The 26,758-nt window shown below is 35.6% G+C and overlaps 2 protein-coding genes across 2 annotated transcripts in view; one reads left to right on the top strand and one right to left on the bottom strand.

Annotated features, from left to right (window-relative positions):
• The window catches only part of LOC140157592 (uncharacterized), a 120,052-nt gene that overhangs the window by 7,158 nt on the left and 86,136 nt on the right, over positions 1–26,758 (top strand). Inside the window, exons 4-13 of the mRNA XM_072180831.1 lie at positions 3,161–3,240; positions 5,856–6,075; positions 9,706–9,851; positions 11,159–11,335; positions 13,831–14,022; positions 14,689–14,919; positions 19,985–20,217; positions 21,474–21,660; positions 24,232–24,336; positions 26,355–26,580. Of these exons, the coding sequence (XP_072036932.1) occupies positions 3,161–3,240; positions 5,856–6,075; positions 9,706–9,851; positions 11,159–11,335; positions 13,831–14,022; positions 14,689–14,919; positions 19,985–20,217; positions 21,474–21,660; positions 24,232–24,336; positions 26,355–26,580 (1,797 nt within the window). The remainder of the gene's footprint in view (positions 1–3,160; positions 3,241–5,855; positions 6,076–9,705; positions 9,852–11,158; positions 11,336–13,830; positions 14,023–14,688; positions 14,920–19,984; positions 20,218–21,473; positions 21,661–24,231; positions 24,337–26,354; positions 26,581–26,758) is intronic.
• Positions 17,795–19,266, bottom strand: LOC140156461 (DC-STAMP domain-containing protein 2-like; the record flags this gene model as incomplete). Its single annotated transcript, XM_072179407.1, has 1 exon — positions 17,795–19,266. A coding segment is annotated over one exon (900 nt), but the record flags the coding sequence as incomplete, so codon positions are not given.

Genomic DNA, 26,758 nt, shown 5'->3' with positions numbered 1-26,758 from the left:
TTCACATTTTGAGTCATTGCTAAAGAAGGTGTTTCCTGAGTTACACTGCTTGCATTACCTTATCTTTAGATCAAGAAATTTAGCCATTAGAGTAGGGATGAAGAATAATTATATGTACTCATTTACCTAATTTTTGCTTCAAGTACATATCTGGAAAATTGCTGTAATTATTATTAATTAATTTATTATTGTCATAATGTTATCATTAAAGGTGAACCTCATTGAAAATAAAGTTATATATCAATGGAAAGCTTATGATGTCAGGAAGCAGAAAAGAATATTTTTTATTTGCCTAACGTACTAGGCTAGACAAAATATCCATGCAAAGATTGGATATTGGCACCCCCCCTAAATTACAAAACGAAATCGTTCAAATTGGGCGCTTTCATTGATGACGTCAGCTCGGGGACACACAGTTACTTCCGGTTTGATTGTAAACACAATGTCCATGCATTACTGTGGCATGCATCGGGCCAATGTACGAATTAAGTCATTGTCAACTTACTTTACATGAAAAATATCTTCAATAAAATAAGAATAACATGAAGGAAACATCATGATCAAATCAAGAATGAAGTTCCTGAATAAAGTGTGTGGATAAAAATGGAAAAAGTGCTGGCGGGTGATTTGGGATAGGCCAAGCCATCCACGATATGCATAGGGAATATTACAGTAAAGCACGAAGAGCGAAGATTCGCCAAGAACCGGAATGAAAACAGATTGCAAAAAAATAACTGCTAGTGCTACCAGTTCAGATCGTCACACCAAGTTGAGATAAACTTATCACAATGAGAAAATGAAGGAATAGAATAAGGTACATGTACAGGATTTTTAAATTATTTCTTAGCTTTACAACCGGTCATGTATGATAGGCGAACTCGTAGATACATACGGGATGAACTCAGTGACTCAGTCGCCGAGTGTTCGGTATCCGCGACTGTACTGTACTTGCAGACAAAATGACCGATTTGATATTCACATTCTGATATTTCCAACTTATTGCTACTTCATCAGCAAAATTTATTCCTGTAAATGTTCCAAATATCAAGGAACGATTGATCAAATCAGCTAATACACAGAGAAGTGCTCCCGGAAGACGAAGGCTAGCGCTGTTTGGGCATATCCGCCTCGCAGACATCAGCTCCTGCAATTTCTTTAGTATTTCGCTACTACCATCATCCATACAACAATTATATGGATGTTTTTCTTTTTCAGTAGGGCTACACCGATTGTGCTATCATCAAGAACTGTGACAGAAATGACAATATTATAATTTAGATTTCAGAATTCCATCAAATAACGGTCTACCAAGCCTAAATTGTATTTATAAAGTATTTGTTTCTTTCAATTGCCAATTCATGGACAGAATATTTTTCGCAATTAATGATATCCGACGGGGATGATCACGGCGCTAGATATGAAAACCTGTTTATGAGCTGGATTTAATGAAATCTTTTTTGATTACTGCAAGACAATATTTTTAGAAATCAGATATTTTAAAATGAATCAAGAACAGGGAATGTCACTTGATAAGCAAGTATTTAATTTGATGTTTATTATGCCATGACCGGTCACCGGTCGCAGCAAGCATTTGCGCATGGAATTGATCACAGCGCCAAATTCAACTCAATAACCCAATTATACCCAGCCAGTTTCGACTGATTTTGTCCAAAATTTACGGAAAATTTATGTGTTGACAATAATTCTATTATTTGCAACTTGAATATTCCTCTAATTTCAAGCTTAATTGCGAAAATGCATACAAAAGCAGACTTGATCAAATCTGCTGCAACACACACCGCACCGCAATTGCTATACCGTAGGGACTAACTTGGCGACTCGCTGTGTTTAGCATATCCACCTTGGTCGGGTAAACGCTATTTCTTCAGCAGCAATTTCACGCATATCGTGTTCGGTATAAATCCATAAAACATGAATGTTTCACTTTTTCAGTACCGTACACTGATTGTACTCTCATTAAAGAATCGTGACACAAGTGACAATATTTTAATTTTATTCAGATTTCAGAATTCCATCTACTAAGCCTCAATTGTACTTATTTTATAATAAAGTATGTTTCTTTCAATCGTGATTGCGTGGAAAGAGTGTATTTACCGCAATGCGCTAAATATGAAAACCTTTATGGGCTGGATTTGATGAAATCGGCGGTTTTTTTTATTAATTTTTTGATTACTGCAAGACGATATTTTTAAATATCAGATATTTTCAAATGAATCAAGAATAGAAATGTCACAAACAAGTATGTAATTTGTTTTTCGATCATGTTTATTCAGTCCATGACATGAGCGGTAGCAGCAAGTTTGTGCATGGAATTGATCCCAGCGCGAAATTCAAACTCAATTACCCAATTATACCCAGCGAGTTATGACTGATTTTGTCAAAATTTACGGAAAATTTATGTGCTGACAATAATTCTATTATTTCTAATATATATAGAAGGAACCAGCAACTTGAAGATTCCTCTAATTTCAGGCTTTATTGTGAAAATCAGACTTGCCGGGCAGCTTGCAAAGTACAGGAAGCAAGTCTTGTTTACATGTTTCCGAGTAGGATCACGTGACTGCGAACCCTGAGCTTACGTCACGAGCATTCTCAAGGTCATAGACGATTGATTTGGGTGCTTTTTGGGCGCCTTAAAAAAGACCAAAAATTCATTCATTTTTTTAATTTTTCAGCTTTAATGGCCATCAAAAAAATCGGACAAAATAATTTTTAGTATCCTGACATCATAAGCTTTCCATTGATATATAACTTTATTTTCAATGAGGTTCACCTTTAAATATATTTTAATAATTAATTTATTCACTAATAATGTTTTTTTGGGTTTGTTTTCATGCTTGTAAAACATTTAAGATTATATTTTGTACGCACAAAAACCAATTTTTTTAATTTTCCCAATAGGTCAGAGGGCAAAGTGTCCCAAACCTGCAAAAACTGTCCCACAATGCTTTGCAAACTTCCAATGCCGATTTGGCTTATACCATCAAAAGCACACTTTATTTGGTTGAAGTTTTATAAGCGTTATTGGTTTGCTTGTAGCTGTTAATGCCTAGATATGCTTGACATAATTTGTTTAAAACTTTAATATGAGTTGTGTTGTTAATGCAGAATGTTGATATTGTTGTTGTCATATATGCAGGCATATTGGTTCAGACGATGGTTGGTGAATGTGAGAATCTTAGGGGCTGCCAAAAGAGAAGAACAAGACAACTGGAACAGGTAAATAGAGCTACTGGATATTATATTTACTGTATATGAGGAGTAGTCAATAAGTTCATCATCAGAGAGGTATTGAGGCAACGATAAACATTTTACCATTGTACATTACATTTAGTTTTTGGCAAATTTTTTATTAAGTGACTGTAATGTCTTTACACTGACTTGCTCCAAAAATGAATTGTGTACAAATAACAATGCAATTCTATATGTATTTTTAGTCCATAAATTAAGGCTCAGTTTGGTGTTAAATGGCCCAAAAGAAGACACCTACTGCAAGTTTAGTTTTGGTCAAATTTCTACCCAGCAAATTGATCTGTTGGCCAGATAAGAGCCTATATACTGCATTCTGTTGGTCAACATTCAGGTTTGCACCTGAGAAACTTATGTGTTAAAAATGTGTGATTTTTGATTAAAATTTGGTATACTTATGATATTTTTATTTGAATTGAAGTGTTTAAGGGATCCAGAATGAGCGTTTATGGCGTTTCGACAGTATTTTTTGTGGGACATGAGAGCACCTATCGAATTGCATTCTGAATATGAAGCATGTCTTTCTGATATCAAATAATTTTCATTTTTTGAAATTCATGATATAATACAAATTTTATGACAAATTATTAAAATTTGATATTTTTCAAATTTTTGATATATAACAGTCCTCGAAATAAATTTTATAAATCTAATGATATATTCTTAAAGTGTATGTAGCTGGGAGGAAAAGCCGACGATCAATTGAAAATTTTGACCTTTTAAATTGAAGATATGGATTTTTTTCCCAAAAGACCTATTTTTTTTTGGTGTTTTGGGAAAAAAAACCATATCTTCAATACGAAAGGTCAAAATTTTCAGTTGATCATCGGCTTTTCATCCCACCTACATACACTTTAAGTATAAATCATCAGATTTATAAAGTTTACTTCAAGTACTGTTAAATATCAAAAATATCTATTTTTAATGATTTGCCATAAAATGTGTATTACATTGCGAATTTCAAAAAATCAAAATTATTTGATATCAGAAGGACATTCTTCTTATTCAGAATGCAATTCGATATGTCTGATGTGCTCTCATGTCCCACAATAAATACGGTCCAAACGTTCATACCCCTTCCCTTAAGAATGAGAATAAAGGTATTGTTTTTAGCCGCTGTCGTACATCTGTCATCTCATATAACCCGGGCGACGTCATTATTTTTGGCGTAAAACAACCCTTTACTTAAGACAATGATTAATGAGAAGATGGATGCACGACAGCAGCTAAAAGCAATTCCTTTATTCGCGTATAATTTAATGAAATTATATAGGATTGTTATCAAAACTTCTGAAATAGAGCTTTACATGACACAAATTGATCCATTAAGGCCAAAGGCGGCAAATTTGAAACCGAGATAAAGGCAAAAAATATGGAGTAAAAAACAATAAAATACATTAAAATACACATCACAAAACCTCATAACTTTAGAACCAAGTATGTTATTTGTGTTCCCAGTATATCATAGCCTAATGTTTGTATAAGGTAATAATTATAGTAACTTAATTTTCAGAAATGCCTCCTTTGGCCTTTAAGGACCAAATCATGTCACATATTAGGAAAAAACTTCTTTTGACCAAAAAAACATCAAATTTACACAGTCCATGTTTTTTCCTGTATAAAATGATGATATAAATAGCAGTGAATAGATCAGACAGTAAATATTTAGTTTCCTGAACATCTTAACTTCAAGTTGATTGTATAAAACATAAAAATAGGAAGCATTAAATAATGAAATATTTAACCTAACAGCTAGACCATACTTTTTGAAGCCTGTTTTTGCATGATTGTGATGTTTACCCCTAGTGTTGTCTCACCCATCGATGAATGAGCCAGAAACAAAGTTTTCTTGTTGAAAAAATGAATCTTAGAATTTGTATAACTTCTTGTTTGCATGCTGAAAATAAGTCTTAAGTACGTCAGCACAAGTCAAATTAGATTGCTGTAGTCCACTTTGGTTGGAGACCACAGATGGAGCTTCATAGACCATTCCTATAATTGGCACTTCCTTGCCCTTGATGGGGTGAATATCGATATCACATAACGAAAGTGAGGGCAAGAAGGGTATTATGTAATTATAAAGTAACGAAACCAGGGCGTGATATTGATGTTCACCCCATCAATGACAGGAAAGTGCCAATTATAGGAATGGTCTATAAAGACAATTAGTATTTACAGAAAATTGCTGTATGTCCTTGTAATAAAATGTGTGTGCGTGTGGTGTGTGTGCAAAAGTCCAATTTGTACAAAATCTTGAAAACGTATGCATTCATAATATTCAATTTATGATTTGATATAAAATGAGTGGTAGTGATAGGCAACGAAAATATACCAACACTATTATGAAAAATGAACCATGAGGTTATGACATTGGCTAGTGGAGACACAAGTCCGTAGTAATAATTTATATTTACTAGTGAACTACTACCACTTTCTAGATTCTTGAGCACCTTGGCGGAAAAAAGGTCAACAATTCAATTGAGACACACATTGTTAAAATATAAAAAATACCCTCTGAGCAATGTTTTATACCCCTTCAGATGAAATAAAATGAAGTAAATTGTTTTTCTCTTTATCCATCACAGGGCAGTTGCACTTGACAACCTTCATCTATTGCAGAAGACTTTCACCGGATGGCATACCATCATCAGAGTCAACCAGGAAGCTGCACGTCAGATGTGGCATCAGCACACATTGGAGAAGGGTCTGAGAAGTCTACAGTGGGCTGTGTCACAGACTAAGATACTACAAAATATGATGGAGGAGAGAAGACATAGGAGAGATTTGGAAAGTCATTTTAACAAGGTAAATGGTTTATGGTAAAAAGGTTTATGGTCAATAGGAAGCACTGTAGAGGGTGTGATGAGTTGGTCAAAGATGTTGTTGAGTGCATAGTTTAGAATGCCATGTCCTTTTCTGCAGATCCAAATGGCTTCTTTCAGCAACTTGTTAGTCTTATCTGCTTTTTGAAACAGTCAAATGTGAGGAACAGTCAGATGTGAAGAGTTACCAGTCTGATGAAACCACTAGCATAGTGGTGAAACATCACTAAAACATGAGTAAATCACCTTAGTTTTTAGTTGGAATGGTTCATAACGATTCACAGTTTAAATCAACAATCCTAATGAACTTGTTCAAAGATAAAGTAAGTTCTTGATTAGAAGTTACTTAGTAAAGTGGCTAACCATCAGAGGCCTTAAGATTGAAATTGCCAGCATACAAACCTGGTCATTTTATTTTTGAAAATATAAACCTGTATAGTAGCATATTGGGCTATTCCATTCTATTCCACACAACCCATAATGACCTTGATCTTTCACACAGGGAGTGTAAATTTCAAATGGATTACCTGAATGGGTGAGCCAATTTGAAATTCATAATAAGATCATGTATTCCATAGGTGGTGTATGGATTTCAACTGGAATAGCCCATTGTGCCATCTAATTTGAGCAGCCAATGAGAAACAGATATTTCTTGATACGATAGAATTAGCCAATCACATCCACACGTTTGTATTTTCCCTCACACATACAAATGTAAACATGTTTTGCAAGACCAGTCGGTAGGTGTAAAGTAAACAGTTGAGGCTTCAGGTCAAAGTGAGATGACATATTAATATTATTTGCAGACAAATATTACAACCACCGTAGTGTATAGCAAATTTCTCTATCCACTACTGTGTTTGTAATATTTGTCTGCAGTTTGATTCAAGTATTTGATTTAGTTATTTAGTTGGGTCAAATTTGGTTTTGTAATTTGTAATTCCATTGAATGTGCGTTGTAACTTACGTAAGACCAGATCAACCCGTCTCCTAGTCAGAATTACAAAACATTTGAACGTTACTTCTGAAAATTATGTCCTTCTTGTTGTTGATTGACTAATTTAGTCCAGGTTTTGCAAACAATAGCCAAGGGTTTTATTTATAGATGAAAATTTTCATGTAACCTTCAAAACTTTGTGCTAGTGCATTGTAAACACTAAAGAATGGATAGATTCTGATAGTTTACTTCCAAAACAATATAAACACAGCCAAAAAAGAAAGTCTCCAGTAGTTCCATCACCATTTAATCAGATTCGGATGAGTTTATGGCAAAATAATTTATATAATAATTTTCTATACACTTTCCTGCGAAGATTGATACCAAATTTGATATCAAAAGTTTAATCATCATGAGCAAAGGAGCCGTTGTTTGGAAATTCGTGCAATTTTAAAAATGACAAATTACTTAATTGACCACGCAAAAATCAATGCATGGTATCAGCTTATTATGTGGCCTGAAGCATGCCCGTGACAGGAATCATTGTACCCTTGCCTGCGCACAATTGAAAGAGCGGGTATTTGATTTGCATTTTGACATGCATGGGCAAACCTTTAACCTGCCGGCCTATTCAGGCGGCGTAATTCTTGGCACTCACGCTAGCTCTGCTACGTGATACAATTCCCTATATCATTTTTAAAATTGCACGAATTTCCAAACAAATGTTTCTATGCTCACGATGATTAAACTTTTGATATCAAATTTGGTATCAATCTTGAAGGAGAGTGTATAGAAAATTATTATATAAATTATTTTGCCATAAACTCATCAGAATCTGATTAAATGGGGATGGAACTACTGGAGACTTTCTTTTTTGGCTGTGTTTACATGCATAGATGGTGATAGAGTAATTGACAGCTGTTTGAGTTATGGTCTCCTACTATTTTTTCAGCATGATCTCAGTAAATAGGATTACAACAGATTACAAAAAAACCTTTATGAATGGTAGATCTTTAGAAAGAAAAACACCAACTTGATGTGGGGAAACAAGTAAAATGCAGACTAGACGGTACACAGAGGGGGAACAAAAACAGCAAAATATAGGCATCAGAAGTAGGTAAAGTTTGATAGCCAAAAATTACCAGTACCAAGGCCCACAGAACTGTTAAATCTGTTGAAACAAAATGAATCAATGGGAATACAAAAGCACACTAGAGAAAGTGATGAAAATCACTGTGCACATGAAACAGATACAATAAATCAAACAACCAATGTAGGCCGAAAACAAACAAAAGTTTGATGTCCAAAAATTGCCAATTCCAGAGCCCACATAAGTGTCAGAAAAAGGGTACAAAAGTACACTGTAAAGTGATGAAAATCACTGTGCAGTGCACAGTGTGCATGTAGCAGACAAACAAAACCAAACAGACAAAAAAACACCCGTCGTTTCGAGCTGATAAACCGCCATTCTTCAGGGACAGACAACAAAATTTAAAAGCAACCAGCGAAAACTGCATGCTATAGTTTAAAAACAAATTCAAGTCAAATAGAACTCAGCAGCAAACAAGACAGCAAACACAGAGTAAAATAAGATGTGTCTTAACTCAATGAAAGCAAGTTCACATTGAGTTGGATCCTTCTTTGTCTGTGAGTTACAATTGGTTGATCTCAAACTTGAATCAATCTTGATATACAGATATATCAAGTTTGTTTTTTATAATTTCCAGAAAAATACTAACAGCAACATCATATTGGATAACATTTCGGGGTGCCATTACTCATTAAACTGGTTTTAGAGTGATTTCACAGAGAGTTGGCTACCACATTATATCTATTTTCCAAGCAATGCACTGTTATGTAACTTGGGATATAGCCATAATTAACTGAAGAACAAATGTCACAGCCATTGTGACCTAATGCTGAAAAGATTTTTATGTGATGTAACTCCTGTGATTTAACATTTGATGAAATCTCATGCTAAAATAATACTGAAAGAGTGCACTTAAAAAGTTCACATGGGCACTTTCAAATTTGTTCATGAGTTAAATAAATAACAAAATACAAACACATAAGCAAGCAAATCAACAAATAAAATAAAACAAAGAGCAAAATGAAATAAAACCAGTGCATGTAACTGGCCAACTCTCCAGCAACGCAGAGACACGTCCAAGCTTGTGATGTTGTACAAGGGCTATTATGGTCTTGTTGACATACCACCATACCACCTTGTGCTGCTGACATCACATACAAGAGGTCACAACCTAAGATTTGTTATCCCTCGAGCCCCATCTTGGTGTACCAACATGCATTCTTCCCCAGTACCATCCGGATGTGGAATGCTCTTCCAGCTTCTTTGATCACCACTCCTTCCTGTGAGGCATTCATAGGAGGCCTGGCCAACATCATCCCTTAAATTATCATTGGAGTTTTTAGCCACACTGTACAGCACCTTCATCTATTTCCTGCACCTTTTGTGTTTTCTGCACCGCACTTGCTCCATGGATGTGATAATACTCGGCCGCCGAGGGATACATCTCACCACAAAGAAGAAGAAGAAGACGTGGTACTTAGTTTTGGCTGTTTTTGGTTCAGAAATTCAAGAATTTGGTTCACTTGTGTGTTGATTCTGTAAAATAGTATTGATTATTTTGTTGGTTTTGTTTAATTTAATTTCAGTGGAAAAATCTTACTACCTATAGAAGACAAAGATTTCAATTGCTTGATACCATAGCCAGAAAGTATGCCCTGGCTAAGACTTTCACACAATGGAAAAAGCAGCATGCAGTTGAACAGAGGAAGAAAATAGCAGTTTTACATTTTAAGTAAGTGTGTATCCCAGGGGTATTCAGTACAAATGACCAAACAGGGAATGGGGATGTGCTGCAAAGATGGGTAGCATTTACAGCCTTTTGGTATATCAATGACCCCATTTTTAGGCCAATTTTGGTATATAGATCATAGATGGGTCCTTTTTTCAAACTTTGCTTGATTTTATCAGAAAATATCCCAATTTTGCGTCACTGTACATAGCCAAAATTTTGGAAATTTCCTCCAAAATTTGGGGGGAAAGCTTTGTAAAAGCTAAGACAGTTTGTGTTAAATTTGGCTAAAAAATTTGACATCGATTGGTCCAAATTTCTTGAAAATTGGTATATTGATGGGTCGTCTTTCAAATTCTCAGCAGCACACACCTACCCAAACCAAACTTGTACCTCTGGGTGTATTTTTGTGCTTTTGTAAATGCCTGCAATCAAGGATGTAGACAAGAATATATTTCACATAACAGCAGACACCAGCACCTTCAGACATCCTTAGTTCCTTTCTCCCACCAGCATATTGCAACTAATGTAAAAATGCATATGTGACCTTTTCCCACAAAATGAGAGGAAAGTTGCAAATCTTTATTTTTATTAATGGTCAGGCAGTCTCATAACTTCTGGGTCATATATAACTTGCCAGGATTGCCCCCTCACTTGGTGCTCAAAAGTCAATATTTCAAAGAAGAATTCTTTTGTTTTCTGTTCAATGAACCATATCTGCTTTTCTTCTTCGGTGACTTTCCGCTCATTTTGTGAGAAAGGTTTTATATAAGATTGCCTTGTTTGCCTGGTATAGGGTCAGGTCAGAGAAGAGATTTAACATTTGCCTGTTTTCATGTTGCAAATTTACTGGCAAAACATGGGTCGATAGTCTAACATATTTTGTAAGATCTGGATGGATGTGCTCTGTTCATTGAGCTACTTTTTGTCACTTTCAACCCATGTTGCACTAGAATAGCAAATTAGTACAGGAAATTCAAATGGAAGAAATGCATTATGGGAAGTGTAAGACATCTTCTCTGAGGTCAGGTATTGGTTGGATTGTAAAAACTTGAAACAGGTCCATGGGTTGGTGCAGGATTTCAGATGTAAAAAGTCTGTTTAGATATGCACAAGTTAAATGTCCTCTGTTGAAAAACTTTGCCCTAGTTTGCTGCTGTTTACAAGTAGGTGGGTATGGGATGTGGGTGTGTCTGTCTGTCATGCTGGCTGCTTGCTTGTACATCTTTTATCTACAGTACTTACCTTCTCTTAGAACAAAGTACTGAAGTAATTCTAGTAATAATCATGTCTGTCCTTATCTTTTGCAGGGTGCAACTCTTGTCATCAGCTTTTCATCAGTGGCAGAAGATTACAGCAAGGTCAAGGGTCAAAGGTTGCCAAGAAGAAATGGCAAGTGTTCACTTTGAAGTGAGAATAACCAAAGTGTACTGGGAATCTATGAAGACAATGTATGTGAAAACACAGCAAGCCAAGCAACACTACAGGTATGGTATGGGTTAAATTATTATCTGCCTCAAAACGGGCTATTCCAGTTATAATCCATACACCCCATATAGAAGACTTAAACTTAATCTTCCATACAGGGGGTGCAGATTTCAAATGAAGTCACCCATTCAGGTAACCCCATTTGAAGTTCATACTTGATTAAGGTCATTTCTTCCATAGGGGTATATGGATTTCAACTGGAATAGTTCAATTTCAAATTGAACTACTTTTCATATTTCTAGAGTGGCATGTTAACAGCATGTGATGTTGTTCTGTAGCTTCAGTAACTGCACTGCAAAATTAAGCTGGTTTTTGTGACTTTATTTTTTCACTACATCTGACCCCTCACTGACTAAATAAGCAGGTATGGGCTATCATAGATGGCAAGGTTTTTCCCTGTGTGAACTTTAAACTCACTTTTCACTAACAACTTGGTGTATCCACTAGCAACCTTGTGTATTTACTATAAATTAGAATAATCCACAAGCAAACTAGTGTATCCACAAGGAAACTAGTGTTTGCAGAAGCACAATAGTGTATCCACTTACAAAATCATGTATCCACTAGCACACTAGTGCATACCACTTACCACTTTCACTTCCCTTGCATAAAAACGCTAAATCATTAAAGACACCACCCAGAATGAAAAGAAAGGATAATAATGATTAAATTTGATAAGAAATATTGAAACAAAAGGTACATTAAAGTATTTAAATACATTGTATGAGCATAAATAAACCTATTTAGTATGCATGGCAAGCTGTAAGCTGGACATTGCACTGATTCCAGTATTCAGGAAAAGCACATCTGTTGAAAACAATCAGAAAATGTATACCTCCTCACTAAACATGTGTACAAAAACATGTGCCCCTTTGCCGTAATAGGTAATGGTTCATGTATTTCAGGCAACTTCATATGAAATAGTGAGTTGTGTCCAAACTAATGCTCCTGTCATTCAGTAATTGACTATTACCAGTTGAAATCCATACACCCCATATGGAAGATATGATCTGAATCTATCACACAGGGATGTAGATTTCAAATTCATGCTCCCTATGTGTAAGATTAATTAAGGTTATCATCTGTTCCATATGGAGTGTATGGATTTCAACTGCAATAGCCCAATTGGTATTACCCAGAAGTGTGGGATGGATACTTGGTATGAGGCTATAAAGGCAAATCCAAGTAAGATATATTCATTGCAAACAATAAAAACAAAATGCCCTCCTTCATCATATTTGAGCAAATTAAACAGAATGACAAGAATAAGTGCTGAGAGAATGGAAGCTTTAATGCAATGCAATTTGAGCTTATAAACTGAATTTTTTGTTTGGGTTGACAACCCTGGATAACCCAAGAAAGCCTCAAAAGACGCTACACATTCACTACTTATCACTGCACGTGCAGAGCAGTGTGTGGGGATGATAAGAAAGTCTAAATTGTACAATTATATTCTGTACTGCTTCACAATCAGAGATTTTAACAATGATAAACTATAACCTCACAAGTAACTGGACATAACACTATTCACAAGCAATTCGTAGCAATGGGCCCATGGAGCACAAGGAACAGTGCTAGGCCCTTAATGTCTCCTTTATTACACTTATGTCATTTTTGTCTTTGCTCGGGCCCATGGACTTCACCCTTGCTACGCCTCTGATTATTCAGCCGAATTGAGTTTTTGCCTAAATCATGTCTTTATTAGCATGTGTACCTGCTGTAATAATCCCATTGACATTGCCCAATCATAAAGGAGATTTTAGGATGAGTTAGGCAATTTGACAAGATACAAATAGTGAGTATGCCTAACTCAGTCTGAAGATTTTGCTGTGAATTTTGCAAAGTCACTGAAAGTCACATGCCCCAGGTATGTAATCACCCTCATCATTTCTTATTGATGAATAAGTATGTTTATATGCATGCTTGAACCATATTTTGGACTTTTTCTTAAAACTACAAAAAATGAGTTGTTGTAGCAATTATTGTAGCAGGGTGACAATAATGCCTCTTTTTTATTTGATTTGTTTGGGTTTTAACAACCCTGGATAACCCAAGAAAGCCTCTATTGAAGCTTATTTTCATTGGGGTCCATTTGGACACAGGGACAGGTTGGGAACAGTCAGGGGTTAACACCCTACTCATTTCTAAACTGACTGCGAGATACATGTACGGCTATGGCTCTCTGTACGCAGGACCTACAGTCCCAAATGTTGGGGTTTTCAAGTAAAAGGTCATTGAACTTCACACAGGCTCAACTTTCAAACTTGCTCAACTTGTCTTGCAAATCATACCAATGCTATTGCTCTAGTTATAGTCCTATCATATTAAGGATTCTTTGTATGTTTAGGTTACATTGTCCAACTTCCTTATAATATTTTGTTGACTGCTTGAGTGCTTGTTTATGTGCTAGTACATTTTTCATTTTGAGTTATATTTATTGCTCACTTACTTTATAATGCTTTTATATGTTTTTGAATTTTGTTCCAAACAACAGGCATCATCGTTTGGTTCAAGTATTTCAAGCATGGCAACAAGGCTGTTTGATTGCTAAGGGTGAACATATTCGTGACAACTGCCAAGCTAAAGAGGCAAGAAGGAGAGCCCTCATGAGGACACATCTAACCATGTGGAGAGAAAAGTTGACAGTGTTGAAGGCAAGAAAAAGACTGGACCAAGTCAAGCTCAGGTAAACTAAGGGTCTTTTTATCTTTTCAGCTAGTGTGTTGTTCAGAAATGAAAATGCAAGGGATTATCTGAATTGATCTGTACATAACTTGAATGCACTGTTAAGTTTGAAGTACCAATCAGCTTATTTCAATAGAGGTGGATGCCTGCTGTCAATAAAGGCTGGACAAGTAAAGACCAGATTGTGGAACACAGGTGTTTTTAGTGGTCTAGCGCCCCTCTTAATTATGTCCTTTTATACCTATTGCAGAATAGGCATTTGATGTTGTTAAACTGGTTCACATTAATGTGACAAAATGCCAATCTGAATGAATAGGTCCACAAATTTTGAAAATGAGCCCTTAAATTATAAAAGGTCCACTTTTGAGCCGGTCGCATCCCAATAAATCCTGGCTACGGCCTTCCTTCCAGACTTTTTCGTATCAATGTATCTCTCCCTATTTTTCTTCCTATTCTATCAAATAGAATCATGGTATGGTAGAGTGTTCTGTGACATCCAGACATCCACTTCATCCATCTCATGCAAACTACATCTGTGATAGTGCTTTAGATTTGTCTAGGAGGTTAACTGGTAGGATGGGCCAGATACGACATCTCATTGTTAAGGATTCAAGTTTAGGCAGTCTGACTTGAGACAGGATTAAACCTACTTGTCCATTACTTCCAGGTACGCATGGGAGATATGGCAACTGAGATATCAAAGACAGAAACTACACCGATTAATCCTGGCTTCCCAAGAGCGCAGAGACATAAAGAGGAGGGCACTGCACAGATGGATGGTATATGTACATGAATGGAGAGAGAAAAGAAAGAAAGCTGAAACAATCTTGGGAAGAGTGTTGCTAAGGAGGATAATGCAGAGATGGACAGAATGTGTTGCAAGGCAGAAACATCAAAGGTTTGTTTGAAAATATCTTTTAAAGAGTTCTGTAAGAGAAGATATCTTAGCATTCCCAGAATCCTTTGCAACATGATGCATCACCTCATTACATCAAATGATACTCCTATTACTTTGTACAGATTCCCTTTGTTTTCATGTTGCGAATGACTGAACAGTTAACATGGGTCGATAGTCAAGAAATAAACATAAACATAAGATCTGGATGTGCTCTGTTCATTGGGGTACTTTTTGTCACTATCCACCCATGTTACACTAGACAGCAAATCAGTACAGTAAACTGAAATGGAAGAAATGCATTGTGGGAAGTGTGAGATATCTTCTCTGGAGTACTGTATTCTACCTAATTAGTGCCTTTTCCCTAATAAGTGCCCTATATGGCTGTTTTAAAGGAAACCTGTTTTGGTAGGTGCCTACTTCACGCATGAAAATTTTCTGCTTCAAACCTGATTTCAGGGTTTTTTGTTACCAACATTTATGCATTTTTATATATTTTCAGGCTGTTTTTGCTGAATTTTACATGCTTTTTAGGTTATTATTATGCCTGCATGATACTTTTGAAGTACTTTTGTACTATAAATTTGGTGTAATATTTCCAGAAAGCAATCATTTTTAATGATAGGTGGTCTTGAGAAATACTGGATGAATTAACATGTAAATTGTAATGTTTATTTGACTTTTGTTTGGTTTAAGACTTCCAAGAGATTTAAAAAAATCTTAAAAACTGTATTTGGATAAGAATGCTGGTCTTGTTTACAGACACATTAAACCAAATTTTAGTAATAAACACAATATGTTTTCCACATGAAACAAACTTTACTTCCAAAAGAACACCACTTTCAACTTCACTATAATAGGTGTCAATGAAAACAGGTCTTCCTTTATTTTCAGAAAATGTCAACTGTTTTTGTAAGTAATTTATCTTGTGATGGAATCTGAGAATATTTTGTTGTAAAGCAATTTAATTTTTCATGAAATAGTATGTATTTGGGAGCACATTCATAGAATTCTTTTTTATTATATTCTGATGTTTCCTTTTCCTTTCAAAGAAACAAAAATCAATATTATATTATATTTCAACATTATCATATCACTAAGACTATATTATAATTTTATATCAGGCCCACGGGACTCTGTACAAATTACCTATACCGATTCGGAGGACAAACAGTCTCAACTTCACTGCTGTGTACCAGCATTCAGGTCGCATCCGTGAATCGATTCTTGCAAAGATTCTCGTAAACAGATTTGCGTGAATTAAGGTTGATTCTCGCAAACTTTTGTAGTTTACACAAAAGTTGATTTGCAAGAATCAAATGATCCCGCAAATTTATTCTGCAAGAATCAAGATTGATTCTTACACTGTGAAATGAAATTTCGACCCTGCAAAACAATTATAATTCAAAAAGTTTAAGTAATTTGAATGCAGTTTCCTGTTTTCAGTGTGAGTTGACATTGCCTTTCATTATTTTGAAATGAAAATAAACTGGTAAATGGTTTTCTAGAAATTGGTCAAAACTAAAAGGGATTATATCTACTTGTGTCCCGAAATAAAGAAATACATAGAAAATGCAGTGAAAACAAAAGAATGAAACCAAACCAGTTTTGGTGAGCTTCAACATATGGTATCTTGCATTGGGCAGTAAATAAACTTAATCAAAGATGTGCACATATCGTGCAACATCCTTATTGTTTTTTATAGTTGAGTTTTCTCAGAACTATACAAAGTAGATTAATTCCTTTTGGAAACAAACTCTTTATACATCAAATTTATAAACTTAAAAACATGAGCTTGAAAGAAATCCATCATTGTTAAATATTGATTTAAATATCTCTGCGATAGTTTTTGAGGAAAAGCATAAATGATAATAACAGTGCAGATGTAGACAGAACATTAAGGATTTTCTCAGAACTATACAAAATGCATTTAATTTCTTTTGGGAAAAAATCTTCATATCACATTTATAAACTTAATTCCTTTTGGATACAACTCTTTATATATCAAATTTAAAAACTTAAAAAACATGAGCCTGTAAGTATACACTCCATCTTTGTTAAATATCAATTTAAACATCTCTGAGATAGTTTTCAAGGAAAAGAAATGTTTTACCTTTCATCAATAACAGTGCAGGTGCAAACAGAACATTAAGGATTTTCTCAGAACTATACAATATGGATTTAATTCTTTTGGGGAAAAAACCCTCAAATCTATAAACTAAAAAAACATGAACTTGAAAGTAATCCATATTTTATTATATATCAATTTAAACATCTCTGCGATAGTTTTCATGGAAAATCAATGTTTTCCTGCCATAAATAACAGTGCGGATGGATGCAGACAGAACATTCCAGATGATTTTAGTATTTCTTTGAAAGTATATAAATCAGGAAATGTCCTTGTACTCAGGTGCATGTGTTTTTTGTGTGTATGTAGGGGCAAAATTGCCATAAATGTGTCTGATAATGTCACAAAATTGACAAAAGTCTGTCCAAAATATAAATTAATTTTAGAGGGCATTTTGAGACTAAATTGGTCCAAAATTCTATTATATTCTGTGGTAATAGGAGGGTGTTGTTGGTTAAAGCTTTTTTAATTTGCTGGGTTTTACTCGAACTTAAACAGCGCCCTCATATTTTCTTTGTTATTCTTCAAACAGGTTTGGTTATCACAATATATGGCAAAAATAGATGTTGAACTTTTGTTTTCTAAAAAAATAGTTCTCTTTTTGACATAATTAACTAGTATTTTTGCAGAGAAATTTTATTTTACAAATTTATAATATTTTTATTTGTATCTTTATGATTTTGATGTTTCTTGGTGTTAATTTGTATGTGTCAAGAAAATGGGACAGTTTAACCCACCCAAAGTGTTACAAATGAACAAGTTAGCCAGGCAAGGTCCAGATAAAAAAAAGCTGAGAATTTGTTGACTTGGGAATCCAACCCGCCACCTTCCAAATGCTAGGCAGACACCCTAATCACCAAACTTGAGTTTCCTCATGTATCATTAAATCTCTGATGTGTTTGTTTCTTCTGGTTCATGATGCCAAACTCTATTTCCTACTTTAAATTATGCATGCAAAACTTGCCTGAATCATGTAAACCAGCATAGCGTGAATCCAATTGGTTCCTTACATATGTTTCTTTATATGTGCTCTATCAGTATAATGTTAGTAACCTGATGAAATAAAATGTACGGTGTAAACTTCAGAATACCTTTAGCCCCATGAGAACTACCTGTCGATTGGCCAAAAAGAAGTTTTCATTATCAATTTGACCAATCATCAACATTGTTAGAATAATTTCACCACACAAAAAAATTGGGGTGAATTATTTGCAAAGCTGCATTCTGATTGGTGATTAAAGTAAAGATATCAAGTAATTGACCAATCAGAGGCAATGTCAGATCGGCAGGTAGTGCTCAGGGATTAAGCAACAAAGTAATTATTAGAACCGTGTTTCACTGCTTTCTTCAATGGCTTCGTAAAATACGTCTTCAAAACCTTCACCGCAAATTGTGCATGTATTATTCGTTACATTGAGACACTCGTCGCAATATCGTGCCGTGCACTTGTTGCTTTCACATTGCTTGAAGGTGCCATCGTCATCACTGTCACATCCAAAACAGAGCGTCTGTTCTTTGGATATATGCAGGATCTTGAAGATCTTCTTGCAGATTGGATAGCGTTCAGCCAGATAAACACGAATGCTGAGCTGTTGTGTTGCATCGTGTTCTTTCTTCTTCTGTTTTATAACATCCTTCAAAAACTTGAATAACGTTTGGCGTTTCTTTAGTGTGTCATTGTAGATGAAATAAAGCCGTTCCAGCTCGCGTTCTGGGTAGAAATATGCAGCAATACGCCTTCGTAATCTGAGTGCATATGCTTGAAATAATACCATGAATATTGCTATTAAGTAGCATATACCTATACCGACTGCCAAGACGTGATTTGGTGCACTACCATCTGGCAGACACTCTCTGTTATCATAAGATACATCGAAGCTGTTATCTAAATCAAACGAGAATGCATCACGAACGAAATTAGCTATTGCACTGTCACCAAAAGTTTCTAGCTTTACCCCACTTTCTCCTGATAAATCCACTTGTATGGCCCCGTGTTTTCTTATAACTAGCAATAGCCAATATAAGCCGTAATCGACCAGTATAAGAATGGTTGCTATACAGATGTGAGCCATCAGACTAACCAAACCAATCTTAAATAGCCCTTTCTCAGGCTTGCTGAGTCTCAATGACGTAACATCAATCAAGCGCACTTTTTCGGATTTTTTCAAAGGTAACAGTGTATTTTTACCCCTCTCCTTTCTTTTCATATCTAATTCCTTAAATTGTTAAATGGTAGGTTAAAGTAAACATATTAAGTCATCAAAAAATAATAAAAACTGAAAAACAAAATCTGCAAGGGAAAACCCCTTTCCCAACTTTGACTCGCCGTATCTCGAAATGGCTGAGTGCGACTTATGGCCGGTTTCGTCAGAGCGGGTCTCATATATAACAATACCGTAAAATTCCGTCTACAAGCATATATATGCCTCTAAACGAGGTTTTTTTGACACAAGAGACAAGAGGCAGACACTCTCAACAAAAACGTTATTTGGAGTTTGAACAACTATATTACTGATAAAGGCGGCTGTACAAACATGTATATTTGTAAGACCAATCTATTGCAATGTTTTTGAGAAGGGTATTGGCCTTTCATATCTTTCGTTAAAAAAAACCTCATTTAGAGGCATATATGCTTCTAGACGGAATTCTACGGTATATAACTCAAATTTTGGAAATATATATTTTAATGATAGTCTTTGGTTCTGTTATAGGTTTTGAATCTGTTATTGCTCCCTTTATACTAAAAATTAAGTAAGTCCATAATTAATTAGGTAATTAACTATTTGTTATATTATTGAAATGAATAAAATAAATTATTAGCTTAACGCTCCTTAGAATTAGATTATCTTTTCTGCATACGATGTTAACAAGGAAGACTAAAGTTCTCAATTTCAGATACTGACAAAAGTCTCTTTACTTTGCTTGTTTTTACTAATACAGAGCACACATGCAGAATTTCATCCATTCTAATCAACTCAAGATGAAACATCACATCTTTCAGACTTGGCTGAATCAGTGTAGACAAGCAAATGCAGCCAGATTGTGCCAGAGACTATGGTCAGAGAGATGTGTAAAGAAAGCTATTAGGAAGTGGAAGCTGTGTGTCCATGTTCATAGGTTGGAGGTGGCATGTGTAGAGTATCAGACCATCAGAGAACAGGGCCTTGTGCAAGGTGGGCATACATTTACAAGTTTTGAGTACTTTACCAGAGGTTCATTTCACTAAACTTTTTACCCTTTGTAACTCCTGTAACTGTTAGTAAAGTTACAAATACCCAATTACTAGATCTAACTTTATGAAGGGTTCCTGTAGTAAATCCCCATTACTTACGAAGGGTACCATTCGTAAGTTTGTTTAGTGAAATGATTTTGAGACTTACAAAGCTTTGTAAGGTTAAGTGAAATGGACCCCTAATTCCTATTCCTGCCCTACCCCAGAGGTACACTGATGCCCAGCTACTTTGTGGCTAATCTAGTGTACCAGTGCAGAACCAATCCAGTATGTGTGTGTGTACTCTAGAGTACATAGGTCTAATGAAGTAGCTAATCAGCAGTGTATCTCTGGTAGTGTATGTTGTGTTCAAGCAAAATCAGTGCGTCATCAGTATACATTCCATCATGATTTCCAGATACTGATTACTAAAGTTGACCCTATAAACCTTCTGAAATCAAGATTGGTCCGGAAAACCAGGTCTACTGTACCCAAGGCAGTTAAGCTATAGTCTATATATCTACTTCCGGTCACTGGCACAAGCTTTGAAGTTCAGTGTGTTCTCCGTTAGCTTTGCGTTACTTGGTGCGTGTACATACTTTTATGCGCACGATCAACGTGCTGCATGTGTACACGCAAGAAACCTCGCTAAGCCAACGCAGCATACGCTGAACTTCAAAGCTAGTGCCAGTGACTGGAGGTAGATATATAGACTATAGTGGCCCATGTTATAAAGCCTGTACCAACTGCTGACCTGGGTGTAGCGACCAAAAAACACACCAGTACAATTTGTCAAAAGTCATTAATTTTGCCTATCCAAGGAGCAAACTACCTGTTAATGGGATATATAACTATTAGCTAAGATGCTGTGTGACCTTTATCATAGGCGTAGATCCCGGGGTGATGAGGGATAAATCCCCCAATATTTTGCTAGGGGATGATCCATACAATCATCAACGCCCCCCATGTTGACGCCTGTACAGTATGTGGGTTTCTGATCAAATTAACCTCATATTTGGCCATTTTAGCTCCAAAAGTACCAATTTTTTGCACGCCAAAAGGTGCTTGATTCACTATACTTCAAGACATTTTACAACCTCTTCCCCCAATGTCATTTTGACCTGGTTATGTGCTATTACATGTATATTTTGTTTAATATTTTATTGAACTCACTTTATGGTAATATATTTTAATATGCATGAAATTCCCATCATGCAGCATCCTTCAAAACTTGGATAGAAGCCACTTGCAAGGAAAGACATACACATGAGAGGGTGGAGTCTGCCATGTGTCTGATGCAACACAACCAGTTACATAGAATCCTGTTGTCATGGAGACTCATTACCATGGAAATGAAGAGTATATCACCAATGGTACAAAGAAGAAATCACAAGATGATGACCGGGTAGGTTTACCATTCTGGTTGCAATTGTATCACCTTGCACCAGAGAAGTTATTTGACCCTTCCCATAATGCATTTCTTCCATTTCAATTCTGTACTGATTTGCTATCCAGTGCAGCTTAAGTCGATAGTGACAAAAAGTACCTCAATGAACAAGCACATCCAGATCTTGCAAAATATGCTTATTTCCTGTCTATCAACCCATGTTTTTTAGCCAGTTTACTCTCAAAATGAAAACAGGGAACCTGTACAACGTAATGGAAGTTTAATTTGATGAAATGAGGTGATATATCATGTTGCAAAGGATTCTGGGAAGGGTAAGGTATCTTCTCTGACCTTGCAAAGTTGCAAGTAGTGGCAAGGTTATTTGCACATGAAAGGTAATCTTTGCAGAATAATATAAAAATGTTAGCAATACAGGGATGTTACTTGTACATGTAGAAGCTTTTCATTGTCTCTTTTATATCAAGAAATAAACTCATCAAGTGGACCATGATATGAGCACATTTTAGGAAGTATTTCCAGATGGCTGATTGGCTGTCAAATTCATATATTGGTTGTTATACCCACACACAAGCATGGCAGAATTTATCAACTTTATAACCAGGAATATGCAATCATGAACCATATCAGGGAAATGAGTGTAAACCTGAAATTCATACTATTGCTGAGCGATTGTAATTGCATAGCTTTTGAAATGCGATGGGCAATCGCCAAATTTTGCAATGCATTACTTGTCACTTGATATAATTTTTACGGTGATAGCGATTGCAGATGACAATTAAAATATTCAAAAAGTCTGCAAAATAGATTTTTCGAACATCAATATAAATTATCATTGCTTTTAATTCATATCCGAAAGTTAATGATCAAGAAAGTTAAATTAGCAAAATAATAGATCCAGTTAGGAAATGATTGGTTGGTGCATTCATGTGACAAGCAGCATAACTTTTTTTTTCAAGTTTTTGCCTCTGGGCGATTTGTATCTACTGATTAGCTCAGTGCTATGAAAATGAAAGTACACACTGAGGGTGTGAGAACCGCTTTTCTGCAAAAGTAGTTTTGTATAAATTCAGCTTTATTCTTTGCTATGGGCATTTTACTATCCTGATAAAAATAGCTTCATTTGTTTTCCAACTGTCCACAACAATGAATTTTAAATGATGTGGCTATGTAAATAAACATAGTTTTTCACCAGGATCACCATCGCAAATAATAAAGGAGACAAGTAGAAAAAGTGATCCCGCCTGGGAATCGAACCCAGGACCTCAGGTTTACGAGACTTGTGCCTTAACCACTGGTCCACGGGAGCTTCATTTTTAAGGCTGGTTGAAATTCAAACCCATAAGCGGTCACTTAAACTTTGCCATTCTCCCTGTGAGGAAATGTGGCTATGTATTGTTCATTAAACAATATATAAATCACATCTGTCTTTGATGATACAAGACAATACAAATTAACTTTGATTCAAAGAAAGACTTCTTGACGTAAAACAAGTTACAATAGTGATTTCCAAGATTCTTTCGCATGCGTCATATGGGTATTTTGAGTGCTGGGTATATTGACAAATTGTCTGTGGTAAAAAAGATTTCTGGGAAGTGTTTGTGTGGCTTATACAATCCGCCAGATACTTCCATTGCAATCCTTTTATTTTTAGATTTTGTACTTTTGAGTGTGTAGTACTGATTGGCTGTGTACTTTGAGTGCCTATTGCTGATTGGCTGTGTACTTTGAGTGCCTATTGCTGATTGGCTGTATACTTTTAGTGCCTATTGCTGATTGGCTGTGTACTTTGAGTGCCTAGTGCTGATTGGCTGCTCACATGATATGCTGGCAGACGGCAACAGTATTAAGCCCTTCCAGTTTGTACATGCTGACGTCAAGTGAATATTACACCCAGAAGAAATCCTGCTTCTGAGTTTTAAACATTTTCTTTTTCCATTTTTCTGGCATAAAAAATGAACTGATGTGGAAAGATGGAATTCTTCAAATTGCTAGTATCAAGTAACAGTTACTGATTTTTAACCAATGACTTTTTCTGGAATTTCGAAAATTAGGGTATTCATTTCTACAGTAAGACAAAAAAAACTTTATCCATATTTTCCAGATTATGGTCGGTTGGTGGAGGACAAGCAAACAATCTTTTTTGGGGGGCTTTGTCAAAGTTAGAAGAAGCTACAAGTCAATATGTTAAAGACCAAATCGAGGGATTAGTGCCAGAATGCCCTATCTGCAATAGCCCTATAAACAATTTGACAATTTCTGCTTTCTATATCATACACAATCTAAAAATATTGCACCTGGCAGCTATTGCAGGTAGGACATTCTTTCCCTAACCCCTCATTATGTATTTTTAGTATAAAATATTATGTATACAGGAGATAAAGGCATCAAGGGTTGCCCAATCTGCAATAGCTGCCAGGTATAATACTTTTAGATGTGTGCAATATAGAATGCAGTAGCCAAGAAGTTGTGATTTAGATGGCGTTATGAGACTGACATTTTGACATGATAAGTTCTAGTTGTAGTGTTTATGATTGATGTAATCATTGATGTTAATTTTTACATTGCCAGTGTATTTGATGCATGGAGGGATGTAGTGAGAAGGAGACGTTTATGTAGTCATCATCAGTTACAGCTCAAACACAGACGTATCATGAGGGCGTTTATGTGCTGGAGGTTAGTTATAAGGCTAAAAAAATAATTATGTCTCAAAGCAGCCAGGCGTGTTCGTTTTTCTCAGCGCGTCAGCTGAACCGACATTCATTTTTTATTTATTTCTTTTTTTTTGTGTAGTTTTTTTTGCCGTAAAATCACGAAATTGTTAACCAAAATTTGGAAGAATATTACATGATTCGTTACTTGCATTGTTTAGGTATAAAACAATTGTACTTCAATTGTGTGAATCAACCACAATTTTATGCTGTGTACTTTTGAACACTCAAAAATTTTAATTCGAAATTTAGTTTTAAAAAAATCTTTAGTTTTTAGGTTTATAAAAATCTTAAAAAAAACCACCTCATTACGCATTCTTTTTTGAAACTGCCATGGGCTTTGAGATATAATCTTTTTTTTTGTTTAGCCTAAAATACTGTAAACATATACCTACCTAATGGTGCATTATGGGCTCCCTTGACAAAACTGGAATTTTAGGCATAAACTACAGTTATGTCTCGTAAAAATCCCATCAGAGGGTGCTTGACCTAGTGTCTGCACTAAATATTGACATAAATGAAGCTAACAACACACAAGAGGAATGGTATGGATTCTATTAAAGGGTGTCTCCGGCATCAATCACAACATCATGCCTTATATGTTAGAAAATTAATTATCAAGCATGAATCACATGGTTTTATTTGAAACAAACTCATATTGACCATAAAAACAAATTAGTACAGCCATATTCAAAATTGTCCAGTGCAATGGCCAGGGACAGGCGATTTGCACGGAACTTTTTTTCCGCGCAATTGGCTATTTTTTTTCCTATGAGCAGGGATACATGATTTGCACTGAAAAAAGAGTTCCGCGCAATTCCGTGCAATTTGCTATTTTTTTCCGCACAAATCACCTGTCCCTGGCAATGTCGTCCCAGTATTACAATGCAGGCTGACAACAATTGAGAACAAATAACAATGATGTCATTGCACTCAAAAATTTCGGCACAGGAATTTTGAATATCGCGTGTTGAGAGCCAACTGTTTTTATTCGTTTTTATGGTCAAAATGAGTTGTGTTTTAAATAAAGGCATAAGGCAGAATGTTGTGATTGCTGGAGACACCCTTTAAGGAGATCCTAAGGCGTTAATATAAGGGCATCATTTCTTTCTCATGTACATGATTTTTCTCGGGAGGGGGAAATTAACAAAACCTTTGTTTTGATATTGACCTTAACTCAAGAACCACAATACCTATTGAAATATAAATTCAATTATTGGCTTCTGTGACTGATTCTAGTTTTTTAATTAATGCTAAAACTGGAAAATTATTTCCCTTGCCATCCAACTCACCTTAAATTCTTGTTGGGATATTCAGAGGAGGGAACTCTCTATTTGTTGATTTGAAATTGGACAAGTTATTGCAATACTCAAAATGAATAAGATCCATCATGTACCATTTTCTATACAAGACAAGACAAAATTGATATTGACAAATATCTGGAAATGGACAACACACTTTTCTCTTACATGTAGCATCAACTGAAAATTGAAGATGTAGGTGATTGAAATTGGTTGTGAAGTACTGGAGATATTGAGTGAAAAACATGGAATATTAAAGTGACACTAATTTTGTATCTCTATTCATTGCTTAACCTTGTGAGAACTACCTGCCGATTGGCCAAAAAGAAGTTTTCATTATCGATTGGACCAATCAACAACATTGTTAGAATAATTTCACCACGCAAAAAAATTGGGATGAATTATTTACAAAGCTTTTTGATTGGTGATTAAAAGTGAAGATATCACGTAATTGGCCAATCAGAGGTAATGTTAGATCAGCATGTAGTGCTCATGGGGTTAAGAAGGGAAATTGTATCAATTTATATGCATCAATTTGTTAAGCACAAAGATACGTGTAGAGTTCATTGAGCTTACAATTGCAAATTGTCTCTTGTGTGCATTGTCCTTACGATCATTACATTGGAGCAGATCATATTTGAAAAATCTTTAAAAAATCTTTACTACATTTCTCTTATTACAGAGAACGATCACGACAAGCACACAAATACCAAGTAGCCCACACACTTCTCAAAGAACAGAAGCTTCACAGACACTTGCTGGCATGGAGGCAGGTAACCAGGAGGAAGTCTGCTGTCCAGATGTACCAAGGAAGATGTGAGAGACGTCTAATGGAGAGGACATTCATGGTGTGGCTAGATGGATATGAGGAGAGACAACTCCAGCAAGAGATATGCAGAGCTGATGAGGTAAGTGGCATCCAGTGGCTCAGTTGATAGCAGGCTGTATTTGTCTTTTTTACATTTTTTGCTATAGGGTGGCATATCTAGGCGTTAACAGCTGAAATCTAGGAGATAACGCTGAAATAACTTCGGCCTGGCACAAGTGACCTGATGAACGAAGGGGGTCGCCGTGGATAGCTGGTCT

Source organism: Amphiura filiformis, chromosome 7 (assembly GCF_039555335.1).
Source record: "Amphiura filiformis chromosome 7, Afil_fr2py, whole genome shotgun sequence".
NCBI classification, from domain to species: domain Eukaryota; kingdom Metazoa; phylum Echinodermata; class Ophiuroidea; order Amphilepidida; family Amphiuridae; genus Amphiura; species Amphiura filiformis.
This window is presented reverse-complemented; position numbering and strand designations above follow the sequence as displayed.